Raw genomic sequence first — 20,853 nt, 5'->3', positions numbered from 1 at the left:
CTGCAAAACGGTTATTTCTTAACTCTAGGAAATCCAAATTAAGACAATGTAATCATAAAGAAGAAGAATTGCTAGTCATTGTTAATGTACAGATCATAAAAACTGATTTTTAAAAAAAATAAAAAATACTGTATTTTGAAAAACAGGTAAAAAATATGAAATTCTTAATGGTAATGCAGTAAGGCTCATATTAACTACTATACTTACATAATTTATCTGGCTAGATATGCATGATTAAAATTTCTGTTACTGCCGAATAGTGAAAAATTTTAGTTTTGTTACAAAGCCCAGGAGACTGGAATTTCATTTTGCTCAAAACTCAGAAAGTATTACATTAGCAAAAATCAGTAAAATCTGATATAATAGTATAAATCATTAAAAACACCATTGGTAAATGGATTTACAGAATCTCCATGAATATGCAATGAAGACATTTTTACAATATTTATTAAGATAACAATTTTATAAATTGAAAGACTCAGAGGCACATAGTTTAAAAGGCCAATACCATGGGAATAATGAAGTCAACACAGAAAAGAAGATTTGAACAGTTACAACCAAGACAAGATTTTTTTAAAAGCCACATCCCCCCAATACACATCATACGAACTATCCTTCAAAATTACCATGATAAAAAGTTACTTCCTTCAAAGAAAAATAATTCTTTCCACCTACCAAGCCTAGAAAATCCTATTTACAATGAACTGTCCTGTATTTCATCAGTATTGTTTAATATGGCCTCTTCTATTTTGTCACTAGAAGTACTGAAAATTTTATAGCTATTATATTTACAAATACACATAATATTTAAATTTGCTCTTCACTGAGAACAACTGAATATATACTTAATCAAATCACAATACAAATGTTTTAGTGTTGATAATACATTCTGTGGAGACAGGTGTATGAGGAGAGCTGTATGTAGAATTATGTTGTTTCTGAAGGATTACTAGGCCAATAAGTCTGATAAAACTCAAGGTAGTCACAAAAACAGGTCTTCGTTGATGAAGAATTTAATTTATTTCTGTTTTAACTGGACACACGGGGCTTCTTCAGTCAACCTTCACCACACTGTATATTTTGGTAACAAACCAAAAGCATGCAAAGAAGCCAATTGTTCCTATAAAAGAAAAAACAAAAATAAATCCCTTTTCAAAGGCAGCTTCATGATTTACACAAAAATACAGGCTTAAAATGATTGGTTCCTTAAAAAAAGTCACAAAACTATAAATCATTACTTAACAGGAATATCCCATAGATCCGTGAACTTTTTTGAAATATACAGAACTATAAACTACAGAATAATTCAAATCAAATTTCTTACAGAAATTGATAGAAAAAAACTTTTTATGCTATAAGATTATTGAAAGCTTTCTGTAATATATTCTTTTTCTTATTACATGGAAAAGGCTAAAATTGAAGATGAAAAGGATGCCAATTTTACTTTTCTATTTAAGAATATTTTCATTTTTTTTCCCCACGTCTTTTTTTGGGAGTATAATCGCTTTACAATGTTGCACTAGTTTCTGCTGTATAACAAAGTGAATCAGCTATATGTATACATATATCCCCATATCCCCTCCCTCTTGCACCTCTCTCCCACCCTTCCTTAAAAAACTAAAAACAGAACTACCATACGACCCAGCACAGCAATACCACTACTGGGCATATACCCTGAGAAAACCATAATTCAAAAAGAGACATGGGGCTTCCCTGGTGGCGCAGTGGTTGAGAGTCCGCCTGCCAATGCAGGGGACACGGGTTTGTGCCCCGGTCCGGAAGATCCCACATGCCACGGAGCGGCTGGGCCTGTGAGCCAAGGCCGCTGAGCCTGCGCGTCCGGAGCCTGTGCTCCGCAACGGGAGAGGCCACAACAGTGAGAGGCCCGCATACCGCAAAAAAAAAAAAAAAAAAAAAAAAAAAGAGGCATGTACCACAGTGTTCATTGCAGCACTATTTACAATACCCAGGACATGGAAGCAGCCTAAATGCCCATCGACAGATGAATGAATAAAGCAGATGTGGCACATATATACAATGGAATATTACTCAGCCATGAAAAAGAAATAAAATCGAGTTATTTGTAGTGAGGGGGATGGACCTCGAGTCTGTCATACAGAGTGAAGTAAGTCAGAAAGAATATTTTCTTATCACAAAATGGAAAACTGCCATTTAATTAATTCAACATATGATGTGAATGGCTTAAATATCAGAATATCAGATTCAGAGAGTAATTAAATGGGGATACTTTCTAAGTACAGTTAGCAGGAAGGATCAGTTTTCAAAGAATTATAATAAAATAACTCAAAAAGATTTTACAATGTGTTGAAAGTGATATGATTAGAATAGTAACAAAGGCACACCCCCTCTGAAATGAGAGGTGGTGTGGTACTGGAGGACAGAGCAGCTCTGTCATGAGCTGTGTGTATCATCTTTGGATTAGACACCTGGAATCTCCAAGCCCATTTCTTTATCTTATTTAAGAGGGATAATTTTATCTGCCCTATCTCCATAGACTGTTATTACAGTAAATGAGATGATTCATGAAAAAATACATGCCTTAATTTTCAGGTGCTTTCATCCCTCTAGATTCCAAAAAATCTGAATGCTAGATAGGTGACAAAAATGAGGCTCCAAGGGGTTACGTAACTGTCTAATGGCCTGTGGCTGGTAAGAAAGGCCAGAATTCAAATTCACTTTTTCTGACTTCAAGTGTAGTATTCTTTTAAACTATACCATGCTTAGATTTACTAAACATAAATTCAGAGACTCTGTTTTGCAAGAGAATATATATTAAATTGTGAAACTAACCCTTTTTTTTTTTTTTTTTTTGTGGTACACGGGCCTCTCACTGCTGTGGCCTCTCCCGTTGCGGAGCACAGGCTCCGGACGCTCAGGCTCAGCAGCCATGGCTCACGGGCCCAGCCGCTCCACGGCATGTGGGATCTTCCCGGACCGGGGCACGAACCCGTGTCCCCTGCATTGGCAGGCGGATTCTCAACCACTGTGCCACCAGGGAAGCCCGAAACTAACCCATTTTTAAAGCTGAGGCATAGCTTTTTTTCCAAGATTACCCCTGAGAAATAGTCAATAGGTAGGGGTGCAGAAGAATACAGAAGGAGATATATACATGCCCCTTGTGGAAGCTTTATCTTTAAAGTTCCAACAGTTTTCACCATTGTTTTAAATGTAATATAAACAGAAAGTATTAAAGTAGATTTTCTAAGCCAAGAGACTATACATGGGCCATTACTACAGAAGTTATGAATGTTATTATTCTCACATCACACATGTACCGAGTACCTACTCTGTGCACGTCATGCACACTGTGTGTGTTTTGGAGGACACACAAATACACCTTTTGGATATTCAAAGGGTCATTATTAAGACTTGGGAAGAGGTTGGGGTTAACTTTGGAAAAGTAATGGTGAAAACATAAATATATTTAAACAATCTTATGGTTAGCAAGAACTTCAAGATAATAGAAGGTATTTTAAGATGAGAAAAAACATTTTATCATCATACTAGCAACCCTAAGAAAGTTAAGTTTATTTTGTTCTTAACAAAATACTGCTAGTATTTTATTTTGTTCTTAATATTGAATAGATATAGTGTACATACTAAAAGTGGCATCTTTCCTTATGTGACAGAACAATTATTTTGTCTTGTATAATAGACTGACTTAAATAAAAGGTGTCAGTTCAGAGTCCTGAAATAAATATGGATGTCCCCACTTTAGAAAAATGCAAGACACTGAAAGGGCTCAGCACTCCTATGTAGAGAACCTTTTCCACAAAGTGAAATACACTAAAAGTTACTGGCTTAACTGGTTGATTCAATTTGATGTGGCTCCAGAATTTAGATTACAAAATTTGTTTTACTCTAAGTAAGTAAAAATATGACACTTTAAATATCAAGAACAATAAAGTTCAGGTGATGGTTAAATTATCTTTATAACATATGCCTGGAAAAACAACAAGACGTTCACCAAGATCATTATTTTTTGTGTGTAGCAAGGAATAAATTACTCTATATATGCATGCATGGACACAAATACAGATGCACAAAAACAGTAATCCTTGTTTCACAGGCTATTACTGTTTTACAGACATTTATTAATTAAGACTTATGGCTATGGACCTAAATCTATCACATAGCATCAAGATATGCACCCCCCAACTCCTACCCCACTATGTCTGACCAATGAACGACCTGCAGTACAGAATTGATGTAAGTGCCTAAAGCTTGTTACATACTGACATAGCAACAGGGGAACTTCAAAACTCTACCTAATTTTCTTAAATGTTAACAGATGAGTAAAAAATAGAAAAGTTCTAATTTTTTAGAAAGTTTTTTTCTGGGACTTCCCTGGAGGTCCAGTGGTTAAGACTCCGTGCTTCCAGTGCAGGGGGCACAGGTTTGATCCCTGGTCGGGGAACTAAGATCCCACATGCCGTGAGGCCAAAAATAAAAACTTAAAAAAAAAAATTTTTAAGTTTTTTTCTTTTGACTCCTATATTTCCTCACATAGCATGCAACACAATCTTAGATAAAATTTTAGATGTACATTTTTTATGACAAAGAAAGGTCCCTCCAATCTTCTTTTTTTTTTTTTTTGGTGTAGCCCTTCCACAAATGCTGACCAAGCACCCACAGGGCTCTGAGATACAGAAAACTTATCTAGGTAGACAGAGAAGATATACACATAGAAATACCAATATAAAGCACACTGTGTCCCATTAGGTACTTGGATTTTAAAGTGGAGATATAAAACTGTAGTTTAAAACTTCTGGAATAAGGGATGTCCTATGATTATCTTTTCTTGATATCATTTATTCTCAATCTCATCTTGACTTCACGGCCTCAATTTCTACTTACTCCTAAACTTAGGTAGTTAGAGCTTTTTATGCTATTTCTGAAATGAGCAGAAGCACGACTGTTCCACTAAGCGATTAACAGGGGAAAACCTTGAGAACTACTGGTTGAGATGCCCCTGTACTTGCAGCACAACAATGGACCCCGTTTAGTCTTCTCCCTTAGGTTCTGTTTTCTCACCTTCGGTTTACCGATATTCACCTCACAGGGAGGCAGACCAAACTATGCTTAGCTGCACTCAAAACTAAATACAGGAGCACTGAGTAGCCACAAGCTTTCATGCAATTGTAATTTGCCTAAGAACTTGTAATTTGGATGCAAGTTAAAATAATTGTAATCTGCCTAAAAACTTATTGACTAAAAATAACTCGTTCTAATTCTTACCTGTAAAAAGAAAGAAGATCAAAACCATTATCATGGTATAACCAAAGTACAGAATTGTACTTGCTGTTCCTGTGATTTGCAGTTTTGAAAAGAAGTAGTGTATTGCATATATTAAGAAATAAACTGCAGTAAAGCCACTGGTAAGGAATGAACGCCATTGCCAATGATAATCCTGGGTAGAAAAGAAAAAAATGAAAGATCAAGAAATACTTTCCAATTAATAGATAACATGTACTGGAATAAAGTTATAAAGCAAACATAGCTAAGTGAAATAGCACCCCAAATCTAATTTTTGCTATTGGTTCCAGTCTCTTTCTCACACTGAACTTTGCTAATTTCTCTCCTCACTAAAGGTGCTGAGAAGCACCCTCTACCTTTGATGGAACTACTTAAAGACTGGCTAAGAACGTTTAGAAAAATCTTAAACGGTTTATGAATAATGAAGCATTAGGCTATATTTTAAAATGTATGTTTCCCAAAAAGAAAAGAAATATACGAAGAGCTTAGTTACATAATTCAAAATTAGTATTACTTATAGTCTAGTCATCTCTATATTAGGAAGATTATGCTCAAAAAAAAAACCTGGTTGAAACCCATTTTTAGTTATTACTAACAATTTATATAAGGTAGGTTTTTAAATACAGCTTCTCTTACTTTTACATAAAGTGGCTTACAGCTTAGCAAGAGATCTTCTAAAAGATACTTCACTATCTTACCCTTTGGAATATGTAAAAAATATATATATTTCAAAAGTACACCAAGATTAGAAAATCCTAAAGAATCCACACACGAAAATTTCTACAACTAATAAATGAACTCAGCAAAGTTGCAGGGTACAAGATCAACATGAAAATCAGTGTTTTCATATACTGACAATGAACGATCCAGAAAAGGAAGTTTAAAAAATTATTCCATTTACAGCAGCATCCAAAAGAAAAAAATACCTAGGAATAAATTTAACCAAGGAGGTGAAAGACTTATACACTGAAAACTACAAAACACTGCTAAAAAAAAATTAAAGATGATTTAAATAAATGGAAAGCCATCTGCTTTTATGGATCAGAAGACTTAATATTGTTAAGATGGCAACACTCTCCAAAGCAACCTACAGATTCAATGCAATCCCTATCAAAATTCCAACAACCTTCTTGGCAAAAATGAAAAAGCCAATCCTCAGAGTCATAGGAAATTGCAAAGGGCCCTAAAGAGCCAAAATAATCTTCAAAAAGAAGAACAAGGTTGGAGGACTTACCTTTCCCAATTTCAAAACGTAAAATGAAGCCATGGTAATCAAAACAGTGTGGTGTTGGCATAAAAACAGCATATATACCACTGGAACAGAATTGAGACTCCAGAAATAAACCCACACCATCTATGGGCCAATGTGTTTTCAACAAGGTTGCCAAGGCCATTTAATAAGGAAAGAATAATTTCCTCAACAAAAGGTGCTGGGAAAACTGGATAGCCACGTGCAAAAGAATGAAGTTGGACCCCTAACTAATACCACATACAGAAATTAATTCAAAATGGATCAATGATCTAAAACCATAAACTTGGAAGAAAACATGGGGGTAAATCTTCACGACCTTGGATTTAAGCAATGAATTCTTAGAAACAAAAGAAAAAATAGATAAATCGGACCCTCTAAATTAAAAGTTTGGTGCAAAAGACATCATTAAGAAAGTGAAAAGACAGCCTACAGAATGGGAGAAAAAATTTACAAATCATGTATCTGATAAAGGTCTAGTATCCAGAATATAGAAAGAACTCTAACAATTAAACAAAAAGATAAACAACCCAACTTACAAATGGGCAAAGGAATTAGACATTTCACCAAACAAGATACCCAAGAAAATATGCTCATCATCATTAGTCATTGGGGAAATGAAAATCAAAACCACAGTGAGATACCACTTCACACCTTCTAGGATGGCTATACTTTAAAAACCCAGAAAATAGCAAGTATTGGCAAGGATGTAGAGAAACTGGAACACTTGTGCATTGCTAGTAGGAATGTAAAATGGTGCAGCCACTGTGGAAAAAACAGTTTGATGGTTCCTCAAAAAGTTAAACAAAGAATAACCGTATGACTCAGCAATACCACTCCAACATATATACCCCAAAGAACTGGAAACAGGTACCCAAATGAATATTTGTACACGAACATTCATAGCAGCACTATTCACAATAACCGAAAGGTGGAAACAAACCTAATGTGTATCAATGAATGAATGAATAAACAAACTGGAGTACATCTATCTATGCAATGGAATATTACTTGGCTATAAAAAGGAATGAAGCACTGATACATGCTACAGTGTGATGAACCTTAAAACATTCTGCTAAGTGAAGGAAGCCAGACACAAAAGTCACACATAATGTATGATTCCATTTACATGAAATATCCAGAACAGATAAATCTGCAGAGACAGAAGCAGATTGGTGGTTGCCAGGGTCTGAAGGGGAGAGAAGAACGGGAAGTAACTACTTAATGGGTATGGGATTTTATTTAGGGTTGATGAAAATATTTTGAGACAGAGAGAGTGGGTGCACAACACTGTATATGTAGTACGTGCCACTGAATTGTTCACTTTAAAATGGTTGATTTCATGTTATGTGAACTTAACCTCAATTTTTTAAAAAAGCGTCTCAAGTTTAACAAAGTCAGATTTTATCTCCTGTATAGAAAACAACTATAAAAGAATGATTTAACACAATCTAAATCTTTAAAAGTCACCTAAGGACACCAACACACATCACCATGTTGCCAAGTATATAACTCATAACAATGTAATCTCTGAAATGTTTTAATGAATTTTTCCACTTAAAATGTTTATTTTCACTGAATTTTCAGTCTACCAGTGTCTGTATCACAAAAAAAGAATATTAATTTTAAAGTCAGACAGTTAAAGAATAAAAATTCAGCAAAATGTGTTATTCTCAGGAAATTAACATTTTAAAGTTAAGCTCTAAATAAATAAATATACTGAATTAGGATACTATCTTAATTCAATCTTAAAGAAGGCTACATTCGATTTAGGAATACAGGTCAATTTCTACCTTAATAACACATATTTACAGAAATCACTTCAATTACAGTTAAGTCCCCTACATATGAACCTTCAAGTTGAGAACTTTCAAAGATGCGAATGTGCACCTGGTTCCAGCAAGGAACCAGCACCTGACCTGTGCCATCAGCGTCAGGCGTGAGTGAAATTGCAGCTTGCCCTCCGTCTCCTGTTGCTGACGATCCTTCAGCTCTACCATCTCCCCCTCCCCCTCCCTCCTCCAGTCAGTAACTCTTCTTGTCTGTTCACTTGATGCCAGCCCTTGTACCCCAATTGTTGTATTGTACTACTGTACTTTTCAAGGTGCTGTACTGTAAGATTAAAAATGATTTATTTTTTCTGTTTGTTTTTTATGTATTATTTGTGTGAAAAGTATTATAAACCTATTACAGTACAGTACTATATAGCTGACTGTGTTAGTTGGGTACCTAGGCTAACTTTGTTGGACTTATGAACAAACTGGACTTATGAACGCGCTCTTGGAACAGAACTCGTTCGTATGTAGGGGTCTTACTGTAATAGTATTCAAAGTGGCCTTATGCCAAAATTATAAATACTGTCCACAAATTAACGTAATTGAATATTGCTAATACATACCTCTGCACATAGGTGGAAATAGCAAAGAAGTATAGTTGCTTCAGAACAGGTAATAACCAAAATGATAAACACCAGGAACAGGAAGCCAAACATGTAATACATCTGGTGTGACCTATAATCAAACATGTCAAGATGAAGCTATAAATATTTTCTCTTTGACACAGTAAATGACACAATCTTCTTCTCATTTTTCTTGAACTGAAAATGTTTGCTTTTTCTCCCAACTAATCAAAGACAAATTCTCGTAGATTTAGACAGTGATGGGGCAGGGGCGGGGCAAGGGGAGGAAGGATGCAGCAGTGCTATTGGACTCTGCCTTCCTGTTGAGGGAGAACCTAAAACTCTTATTTATTCAAATACGCTTAGCCAATCTGTCTACTGGTGAGTCAGACAAATTTGATTAAAAAATTAATATGAAGACAGAGCCAAACTAAGAAAAGGTTACATTTGGTACATATTGTTTCTTATCATATATGATAAAAATCAGTTGAATCTGGAAAAAACACTAACGGTCAGGAATGAAAGACAAGTTCTAATTACTAAAAAGCTCCAATTTAGTTCTGACAATGCTACCTGGAACCTTGGCACTTTCTGTAACATATGTCAATGCGATCAAATAAGGATCATGATATACTGCAATGTACACACCCTAACAGTGAGGCTCGAAATTGCCACTATGTGCTTTCCCATTCGAACAAGAAATCAGAGAATGAAGGGATCTTGGGATAAGAAATGACTTTGTGATTTTCCCCCCCCTTTGGCTGTACCATGCGGCTTGTGGGATCTTAGTTCCCCAGGCCCTCAGCAGTGAAAGTGCAGAGTTCTAACCACTGGACCACCAGGGGATGCCCAAGAAACGACTTTGAAAGTTGTCTAGCTCAACCCTTCCTCCAATGCTGGCTTGAATACACTCTATCAAGAGCTCAGAGCATCTCCTCTGAAGCACTACAGATGACTTATTAAAGAGCACAGATTTGGAGAGATTTAGGTTAATTTTCTGCCATATAGAAAATGTAGCTGTGTGACACAGGCAAATTACTTAACCTCCAAAATCTCATTTTCACCTCTGTAAAATGGGATAATACCCACTTTACAGAGGTCTGAGAATTAAGTAAGAAATAATAAGCACTTGATTAATAATAACTTATCACAATTATTCTTTCTCACACTGAAAAGATAACCTTTGTCTCTTAAGATTTCTGATAATTGGAGAATGGCTTACATTTATCAGGTATAAATAGTAATCCATATAAACAAAAAGAGAAAGCTAGTACTACATATAATGGGAATGGGAATAAGAGGACTTGACTTAGTCCTTAGCTTACCAAATACTATTCAGAATGAAGAAAAGCTGTATAAAGATGCACCCAAAGGGCAAAATCCCTCCCATGATAATACCAGGTAACGGCTTTGTGTAGAAGGACTGCTCAGGAATTTGACGTGGAATCTGATTGGTTCGAACTGGGTGTTCAATGGCCTTCAGAAAAAAACAAAAGAAAGGATTCATAATTATATATCTATAATCTAGTACAGAAAGGAAAAAATTCTTCTCTGTACTAGATTATTTGCCTGCTTTTTCTCAGCTTCCATGATGACACGAATGGCAACACAGTCTACCTGAGTCATCCAGATGACATTTGTATTTAGAAGCAACAAACCAGATACCATCAGGTACAATATTCAGTCTGTCTTCTGGAACAAGCCACCACTGTTTCCAGCAGTGATCCAATGACTAATGGCTTCAGACAAAGTAAGGAATACACAGAAGGAGATAATATAGTACTCAGAAAATAGTACTTAATAAAAAGATAGAGTTAAGTTTTTCCTTTTAATTACATACTTGCTGTAAGAAATCAGCTGGTTCTGAAACTGTGGTCAATGTATTTTTTTTGGAGATGGACAGTGTCATCTTTATTAAAATTGCTCAATTTTACTAAGACTTAAGAACACGAAGAAGATAATGAATGGCTCTATGAAGCTTTATAATCCTAAATTATTGGTGATGTTCTCAATTATTCTCCCTTTCGTAACACATTACATGGTAGTATAAAAACAAATGGAACCTAAAGTACCTAAACATAGTTACATAAGAGGAAAAAAGAGTACATATGCAGAAATTCATTTCCTTGCAAAAAAGTTCAAAAACATACTTCTATAGGTTTTGTGATGACATATCAAAATTTAAAACTTGATATTCTCATTGAGATTATACTCCTGTGGACTAGATTATTTTACATGTAGGTATATGTGTATATAGGCAGAGACCCACTAAATCGTTCTTCAATTTTTATATTTTTAGAATTTTAAGTACTTATTTAATCTATTTAATTAAAAAAATTTCAAACCATATCAGTTTACTACTTATGCTATATAGATTTTAAGTCATGAATTAAACAAAATGCCAAAGAACTGAAAAATCTTTTAGTAGCCTGGCATGGTAGGTGCAGTGGAGACTCTGAAGTCTCTTAAAAGTCAAAGTAGATAAGTTTCTTCCAAGGTTTTTCCAGGTCCCCTCACAAAGTGTACTACACTACGTAATTTCTCTTAACCTTGTGGAGATACTTTCAGAGGAGAGCAAAGATAGCGAAGTGGAGTTAGAGGAGGACACTGAAGAATTCTCATTTTCCTCTTAGCGTGAGGTTAGAAAGGGGGCAGCAGAGATGGAGACCGAAAGACTGGAGGGAGGGACTGAGACTTGATTATAATATTTCTTAAAATCAAATATTAGCAGGTAAGCATATAAAATTTATTCCAAAGCTACATATTAAAAAAATTGCTACTCTTACTGTATAGTCACTTTTCTTACAGCTTCACTTCCTAACCCATACTCAGTTTTACCCAGTTTACTTAGTTAAGTAATATAGATTAGAAACACTATGGCTAAGAAAAAAATGCATGTACTTTTTAGGTTAAAAAAAAGTAATTATTTTTAATGTAACACATTCAAATTTTTCATTAGTTTAAATTAGCATTTCATTTCCTATTAATCCATTTTAGCATCCATTTCCATTTACTTACAAAACTTTGAAATCTAAGTTTACATCCATAACCTCTCTCTACCACACTCTTCTGAGTACTATTTTAAGAAGGACTGCAGTCAAACTAGGAAGTCATCAATTTTCTATGAAATCCAGATCCCACAGGACTAGTTTGTATCTTTTAGATACCTATGTCTTTTAAGGTGGCACATGCTAACTTCCACAGTTGAGATTCATTTGAATAAGTTAACACCTATAAACTTACATTCTTCTTAAAACCAAAGTATGCACCAATAAATGTTAGAGGCACAGATATGCAGAACCAAAGAGCCAATATGGCAACCAATGTCCCGAAAGGAATAGATGCTGAAGATCCTTCTCCCCAGAGAATCAGATTCATTATAAAGAAGTCAGCAAACACAATCCTGAAAGACACAATAGGTTTTTGGGTAAAACCTGACGTGGAAGCAAAATGATATAGTAGCAATCATATGTAGTTAATATCATGATTTCTGTGTTATACACAAGGAAAGTGGAACTGCTGAGCCATAGGGTATGTGAATTTAAAACTTTAGTAGAAACTGCCGAGTTGCTCTTCAGATTGGTTTTGCCTGACTTAAACTCCTACCAGCAGCTTATGAAATTTACCTCTTTCCATATTTTCATCATGCTTGGGATTGTTAACTTTGTTGTTTTAATTTGCATTTCCTATTGACAACTGCAGCTGAGCATCCTTGTGTTTGTTGGCTTTCTAGGCTCCGGAAGCACAGGCTCAGCGGCCACGGCTCACAGGCCCAGCCGCTCCGCGGCACGTGGGATCCTCCCACACCGGGGCACGAACCCACGTCCCCTGCACCAGCAGGCGGACCCCCAACCACTGCACTACCAGGGAAGCCCCACTGCTCATTTTTCATTTGGGTCGCAGGGCTTTTGCAAAGTCACATATGTGAGTTATTTATATATGCTAGCAACTAACTCCTTGTTAAATACCTTTCTCCTAGTTTATGACTTTTAAGAACCCAAACATATGTGTACTTCGTCCCTTTCAGTCATTCTTCTATGAGTACATTTTTAAAACATGGCTGTAATAATACTATAATCACTTCTGTATACCGCCCCCCCACACACAGTTTTTAATGTTATCAAAGTGATCAATTTTTTCCTTTACCTTTTGTGTAACTTAAGAAAGCCTTTCCTAACCCGGGCTCATAAAAATACTCCTCTAAATTTTTGTCTAATTGTTACACCCGTTACATTTGGGTTTTAATCCACCTGGAACTGATTTCATGTGTGTGAGGTAAGAAGAGAATTTTTCTCCCTTCATGTGGAAAATCAATTGTCCCAGCATCATTTTACATTGTTCCTCTGGTTCGTGATGCCATGTCTAGCATGCTTCTGTGTATACATAGTCTACTTCTGTGTTCTCTATCCTGGCAGCCACAGGACCCCTCCAAATGCCTTTGCAACACTTGGTCTTCTCATCAGGTAACATGGTGAATTTGTATGTATCTCTAACAAGCTTTGTAGACTTGTCATATGGACTGTCCCTATTTTGAGAAGTTACTTCAGGTGTTGCAAAGTTTTTCTGTTGCTAATACTCCTGTGAATAGTCTTTTCCCCACACAACTACCACTACCATTAAGATGTTTCACTTGCAACTGGTGGTATTCATAATCTTGAAATATTGGCTGATATCTAGCCATTTTGCCCAACTCTTTTACTAATTCTACAAGTTTATAGCTCAAATTTGTTTATGTTCTCTGTATACAAATTATGTCACCAATAAATAATAATATAATCTCCACCTTTCTTTTTGTTTCATGTCTTAATGTAACTAGAACTTAAATAACTGAAGTCCTAAAAGTGATTTATGAAAATGTCTCTAGTGTTTCATCATTAAACGATGTTGGTTTTGAATCAGAGATGAGATTTTTATTAATAGAAGGGAGCATTTCTCTCTCCATTAAATTCTTTTTAAATCTGGAAACAATCTTTAATATTATCAAATGCCATTTTGCTGTGCCTACCGCAATAATTATATGCAGGTGCTTATTTATAAAAAAAATTTATGAATTGATTTCATATTATCAAATGATCCTTCTTTTCCTAGATGAACACCAATTCCCTTTGCCCTGGGGACTTGGGTTCTTGGCTCTTCTCCTCTCTACTTACCTCATCATCCCCTGGTGAACACCTGTTTTTAAGGGTGGGATGAAGATGATAAATCAGAGGAGGTTTGATAAGAGATGTAAAAAACTAGCATAGGATAACTTCTGTGAAGGCAAAAAGGAAGGAGTTTCAAGGAAAAGGTATTCCAATGTTACACAATGTAAAGAGGTAAAGACAGGGAAAATGGTTTCTAGATTTGAAAATGGGAACATCTTTGGTAACCTCAGAGAGAAGTTCACTAAAGTGATGTGGGAAAAAGATTACGTGGGTTTACAATGTAAATATATGCTAAGAAAATCAGAGTAAGGGAGTATAGACTATTTTTTCAAGGCATTTTGTTGAAAACTGAAAAGAAAGACAGTAGACTAGAAGATGCTTACAGGAAGCTCTTTTTAGAATATGGGAAACGTAAGCATATTTGTAGGAAGAGATGAAACACGTGACCAGAACACAGAGAAAGAGAGAAATGGATTATGTCAGAGATTGGGGGGATGTTTGAAAGGCAAGATTCCAAAGGGAATTGTGGCTGACAGTCTTGGTAAGGAGGGGCACTTCTTCAACTGCCAGCAGAGGGAAAGAAGACAAAGGATATGGCTTGAGGAAAGCATAAAAATTTGAATAGAATATGAATGGCTGAGAGGCATGTGAATCTTCAATGGAGGTGAAAATCTGAGACTATTTAACCCAATCATGTCTAAAAATGCCAGCTATTCTTTCATTTCTGGCCTGCAAATGGAACAGTCCTGGCTTCAAGATTTAACCCTTGGCCTACTTTATTGCTGCTGATTATTCAGAGGCCAGTTCTTGCCCTCCATTAATCTGTGAGCGGGGGATAAACTGGGTTGTATTTCTAGGACCAGACACACATCAGATATTTGATATCAGAAACTATCTCCCAAAGCACCACAGATGTTCTGTTTTTTTATGTTGGTGGTTGTTTTTTTCATTTTTGGTATATGTTACTCTAATCTAATTAATGGAATACGCTTAAAAGTAGCTATACTCATGATAAAAATCCGAAAATGTATGCCTGCCTGAACGATCTTCAGGTGAGGATTCATTTCTGTGATTAGGTCAAAAACTTTATACGCAGCCTTACATGACAATATGCCAGACTAAGAAACAGACTTTTAAGAAAAGGAATATAAAATTTCTCATGTCTAAAGGTACCCTTTCCAGATAAGACATGTAGTTGCCATTCTGCAAATGTTTATTAAATAGTCACTATTTAAAAATTAAATTCATTTTCTGGGGTACATAGAGACAGAAAAGATTAGACTTACAGGCCAGAAATTCTGGGAACTAAAATATGACTATGTCAAGCAAGTTATTATTGAAAAATTCACTTACCCAGGACAAAGAAATGATGTTAATAAAACGTTTGTTTTCCACTTCTCACCTCCAAAGGCTGTAGAACAAAACAAAAGTGGCATTGACATAAAGACTTTTCTTCAAAGCAAACCAAATATCCATACCTCAGGTCTGGTATCGGACAAATTAACAGACAGCACTGGGGGCCTATTCGTAGAAAATGACACTAGCAAATGTCCTAATACTCCCTAATCAAATGATCCAAATCAGAGACGCACATCACAGGACTGCCCTGGATAAGTCCCACTCTAAAGATTGTTTCAGCATAAAATAAATCTAGTGTCAAAGGAAAGTCATCCAAACCAGTTTTCCTTTTCTAATCTTTTTTTTTCACTTCAAAACAAAACAAACCCTTAAATTCTAACCCAGTTTTAATTAATGGGACTAGATGGAAAAAGGGTGCACTACAGATTCTCGTTTATCTTGAGGTCAGTTTCAGAATTTGTTATAAAACTAGGAACCCTCAAGCCTGACATGCAACACACTTCAATGTCCATAGTAGGTCTGAGTCTCCAGGATGCCTCCAGCACTGTAGTTTCAGGTAGGCCGTGGGTGGCGGTGGGGAGATCAGTGTGTAGGATCAGGTGACCAAGAAGAGTAGAAGGGTTACGGCCACTTGACAGAACAAATTTACTTACAAACTTTTTACTCTCCTTTGCCCCTCTCTATTTTTTTTTCCCCACTTTAAAAAAAACAATTAAAAACTTAAGTCTCGGGCTTCCCCGGTGGCGCAGTGGGGACGTGGCAGGTCCCCCCTGCCGATGCGGGGGACGCGGGTTCGTGCCCCGGTCCGGGAGGATCCCACATGCCGCGGAGCGGCTGGGCCCTTGAGTCATGGCCGCTGAGCCTGCGCGTCTGGAGCCTGTGCTCCGCAACGGGAGAGGCCACAACAGTGAGAGGCCCGCGTACCGCAAAACAAAAACAAAACTTAAGTTTCTAGAGTAAAAAAAAAAAAAGAAAATACACCTCTGCTTGGAGATAAAAGTTGGAGATAAAACTGGCTGAGATCTGAAAACCGCTTTGATTTTTAAAAAAAGTTTTAACAATTTATAAGCAATTTTAAGTACTTCTTGCCCTAAAAGAAAACAACAAATTATATATATATGATTTGAATTCATAGCATTACTGATAGGCTATTGTGAAATTATGAGTTTTGGGTTTAATACAACTCTACTCAAAATCCTCATATATTTTTTGAAACATTAAAAATGCTTCTATAAAATGAAGTATTTTTTGACTAGGGCCACATGACAGTGTGTCTCAGAATGTTCTGCCTGATTAATATGCTACTTAATCTGCAGCTAGGAGAAATGAAGGACGGAGAGAAGATGAAGGGGAGGTGTGTCTGTCGGGCAGCGAGTACGGATCAGAACTCAAGTAGAGGGAACGGCATGTACGAAGGCAGGTGCACAGGCTGACTGAGGAACTCAAAGAAACCCAGTGCACAGAAACAGTGAGAAAGGGGGAGCAGGCAGGGGTCCAACCGTACCTCGTATGTGTTAAAATACATCTGACCACCCTAATCCTATGTCTGTTAGAAAAGAATGAAAGAATAAAAGAACTCTGACAAAATTCACAGAAATTAAACACACTCACACACACATACATGAATATAGAACTTCACATACTCTATGCATCTAGCAAAGTCTAATATTTCTATTTGGGGTTGAGTCTAGCCAACCACACATTAAGGCACCTATGTAATCCTACTGTGTTTTAGGGTTATTCCCTAAACCTTATTCCTATCAGAAGGCCTTGGGCAACCCTAGCCCTGCGTCAGCATCTCCCTGGCATTTAAATTCACAGATTACCTATGGGACCGTCTCAACGTGACTACAGGATTCCTAAGCAGGGCAAACTCTGGCATTTACTGACCCCAGCAAAGTTGCTTTCTAAGTCATCTAATCATATCCCCATCCTTACTCTGTGGCTCTGATCCTTTTTTTCACTGAACTTTATTTTACTTCTGGAAAGCAAGAATACAAGAGAATGCAACAAATCATGCTACAAAAGTAACTTACTTCAGGGCTCTTTAAAACTGTGAGATCTTAATTTACTCTAAGTACAGTTCACTTTTATAAATATTAAATTGATGTAAGTACGACCTCTCTCATATAAGGTATTCCTGTATATACTACTTGTTTTTTAAAAATTTATTTATTTTATTTATTTATTTTTGGCTGCACTGGGTCTTCATTGCTGTGCGCGGGCTTCCTCTACTTGCGGTGAGCGGGCTTCTCTCTGCAGTGGCTTCTCTTGTTGCAGAGCACGGGCTCCAGGCGCGCAGGGTCAGTAGTTGTGGCGCACGGGCTTAGCCGCTCTGTGGCATGTGGGATCTTCTCGGACCAGGGCTTGAACCTGTATCCCCTGCACTGGCAGGCGGATTCTTAACCACTGCACCACCAGGCGGATTCTTAACCACTGCACCACCAGGGAAGCCCTGTACTACTTGTTTTAATGAATAAATCAGTGATACTCGTATAGTTTTTCCTTTATTACTCTAAATATGTTTCTATGAATGTAGCAAATCTAAGTTGTTCAGCCAAACCTGTGATGTCAAAACTTAAGGAGGAGAGACGGGATGATGGATAAGCAGCACCCAAATCTGTTTAACCCACTGTTTAAGCATGTCTGAACGAGCAAATCTCCGGACAGTCATCCACTTCACAAGCTTCATTAAATAAGGATACACACCTCTAACACGTATTGTTTAAAGAGCATCAACCGCCAGACACAAAGGCTCAGACAACTAAGGCAGCAGGTTAGACTCCTGATCTGAACGCCCAGCAGGGTGGCTTTTACTTACACTTATAGAATCTGGCAGCGACATAGCCTGCAGGAGTGCCCAGCAGCACCCATAAGACCACAGCACAAGTCATCAGTGCTCCTCTGTTGGCAGGTGACAAAAATCCCAGGCAAGCAAAAACTAAAAAATAAAGTTATGAATTTTATTATGGTTTCCTTTGAAGTGACAGAAGACCCCTCTCATTTTTTAAACAATGAACTAAATACAACTTCATGAAAATACGCTCTCTTACCAGGCAACCACACTGAAACTTAGTAATATTTAAGGCGCTGTATCTATAGGATCACACATAAAGCAAGCTCCAATGTGGAAGTCTCCTGTCAGGGTCCGTAAGTCCCCACCTTTCCTGTTATCAGCAGAGGCTCACTGGATGCTCTTCTGAGATTCAAGCACAGCTTTCAAAATTAACATCAATAAAAAATATTCCCACTATAAAATATTCTCACTTTTTGTTCCTTTTAAAAACAATATTGAGTCCTCTGGGGTGAAAAAAACCTTATAACATTAAAACATAAAGAGATAAAAAAGAATCTAATAAAGAACAAAACAGGGGAAAAAAGATTTCATAGTACTATTTGTTTTGTGAACACAAGTTACTGAAGGGCTTGGTCAATGACTTGGGAAATTCTGGTTCCTACCCTTATTCAGCTAGTTCATTTTATTTGTTCTTCCCTATAAAACCCACCCAACTAATAAGAAAGGAAGTACTGTCTTATATTTATAGCAATTCCTAGCTTTAAACTGCAAGTCAGAAGTTATGGTTTTCTCAGAAAGAAATCCAAGAACAGATGCAGATGGCTTTCTAATCCCAGGAGCACCAAAGTTTCCAGTGTTTCCCCTGGGTGCACACAGCCAAGCACACACCATTGCACACCCTCTGATCAGCACCAACTGAAGAGGAGAAACTCACAATCGATGACAGGAAACCAGACAGGGTAACTTTAGACGGTCTACTGGAATTTCAGCTAAGGTGCACCCCCCACCCCCAGTTCCTCCCAGGCCTGAGAAATGGATTGTTCTGAAGCAAAACAGTCCATATTCGAGCAGTAAAGGGAAACAATCCCTATCACTTTCTAACCTAGGCTCTCTGAAATGTTCCTTCCTTACAAGTTCACTTTCTAGCTGACCCCAACAAAGATTGGAGAGGGGCAGAAGGCAGCTCTCAATAAAATTTTGAAGCAGAATTTCACCCTCAAGCATCCATTCTGCTCTAACGCCACCTCAGCGCTCTGGGGATTCTGTGCAATCGCCTGTGTCCAAACCTCCTTCATGACTCATTTTCCCAACATACCCTCTTCAGTGTAATATACTGACAAATGCTAGCCTCACCCATCACACCGGCATCTCCTTATCTAAGTTGTTAGTAGATAAACATGTTCTAGTTAGTCTTCAAACTGAGCTGAAAGGTGCAAATCAGTAAACCCCAAACTTATTCAGGTGCCAGACATCTGGCATTGATAATTCTCTTCCCAAACATTTATGTGGTTAATTGCATCATAAAAACTTAGAACAATTTTACTAGTAGAAAATGATTATAGTATTAGGTATTTACTATGCAACCAAACATAAGGACAAATGTTTGCTAAAAAAATTATTGAAAGGTCAGTGGTTTCTGAATTCTTCTAGTAACATTCATGTGTTACTGTTCATCAGTAGCACACAACAATAAAGGAAATATGGGGAAACGAATGCATAATTCAGAAAATTCTTTTCATAAACAGTTTTTTCTCTTGTAACTAGGAAAACTGAAAGACCATGGCATTAATATATTTCCAGAGAATAGTCTCAGAGCCACTCCTGCAGCTGATGAATACCTCTAAGGGATTTCTATTTTTAAAAAAAGAGAAGAAAAAGATTGTCCTAATTGACAAAACCTTAATAAAATTTCTGAAGATTTTCAGGTGGCACAAGGAAGAGAGACTTTTTGTGTAGGAAGATCTTTCCTGAACACTGCTAGAGAAAGAAAGAGGTCTTGCTTCCTAAATCCTGCCAAGATGAAAAGGTCTACAAAGAGCTTCCTGTCCCATCTCCTTCTCCTTTCTCTCTCAGTGGAAGCCAAGAAACCTTACGCTCTGGTGGGACAGGATAGTCAACCTGCGTGACCCTGCTGCCAGGCTGCCCAGACTCAGACCCAGATGGTCTTTGAGGATCTAGTCATCTGCAGCTCCAGTGCTCCCACAACAAAGTCCTGGTCTCTATGCAGCTGTGAGGGAGACATGCAGAGTCAACTTCTGGCACAGCTAACCTTGCCCCAGGTCACTTATGGCCAAAGCACACAGATTCTGAGAACCAAGAGGACTCTCAGAAACAACCTAGCCTGGCTACAACTCAGGAAAACTGGATTTCAAATAATTATTTAGAGAAAGTAATTTCTACTTTGTAATTTTCACTTAACACTTACATAGAGTCACGAAAGTCATAATTAAAATCTGTGTCCCTGATCCCAGGAAGACTGACAGCAGCATTCCTTTTCTTGGAGGACGGAATATATCACCATGAACTAGCTTCCAGCCAAATTCTTCCTGGGCATCCTCCTAAAAAGGGAATAAAATCGTTTACGTGCCATGTGGTATCACCAAGAAAACTAGACAGTTTGTTCACTGTT

At 37.1% G+C, this 20,853-nt stretch overlaps 1 protein-coding gene across 1 annotated transcript in view; it reads right to left on the bottom strand.

Moving 5' to 3' along the window:
* Nucleotides 1–429: 429 nt before the first annotated feature.
* TM9SF2 (transmembrane 9 superfamily member 2) overlaps nucleotides 430–20,853 on the bottom strand; it is a 57,043-nt gene continuing 36,619 nt past the window's right edge. Inside the window, exons 9-16 of the mRNA XM_059995700.1 lie at nucleotides 20,650–20,782; nucleotides 18,249–18,368; nucleotides 15,422–15,479; nucleotides 12,168–12,327; nucleotides 10,250–10,401; nucleotides 8,925–9,036; nucleotides 5,260–5,431; nucleotides 430–1,120 (exon numbers count right to left, since the gene is read on the bottom strand). Of these exons, the coding sequence (XP_059851683.1) occupies nucleotides 1,053–1,120; nucleotides 5,260–5,431; nucleotides 8,925–9,036; nucleotides 10,250–10,401; nucleotides 12,168–12,327; nucleotides 15,422–15,479; nucleotides 18,249–18,368; nucleotides 20,650–20,782 (975 nt within the window). The 3' untranslated portion in view covers nucleotides 430–1,052. The remainder of the gene's footprint in view (nucleotides 1,121–5,259; nucleotides 5,432–8,924; nucleotides 9,037–10,249; nucleotides 10,402–12,167; nucleotides 12,328–15,421; nucleotides 15,480–18,248; nucleotides 18,369–20,649; nucleotides 20,783–20,853) is intronic.

This window comes from Delphinus delphis, chromosome 18 (genome assembly GCF_949987515.2).
Source record: "Delphinus delphis chromosome 18, mDelDel1.2, whole genome shotgun sequence".
Lineage (NCBI taxonomy): Eukaryota > Metazoa > Chordata > Mammalia > Artiodactyla > Delphinidae > Delphinus > Delphinus delphis.
This window is presented reverse-complemented; position numbering and strand designations above follow the sequence as displayed.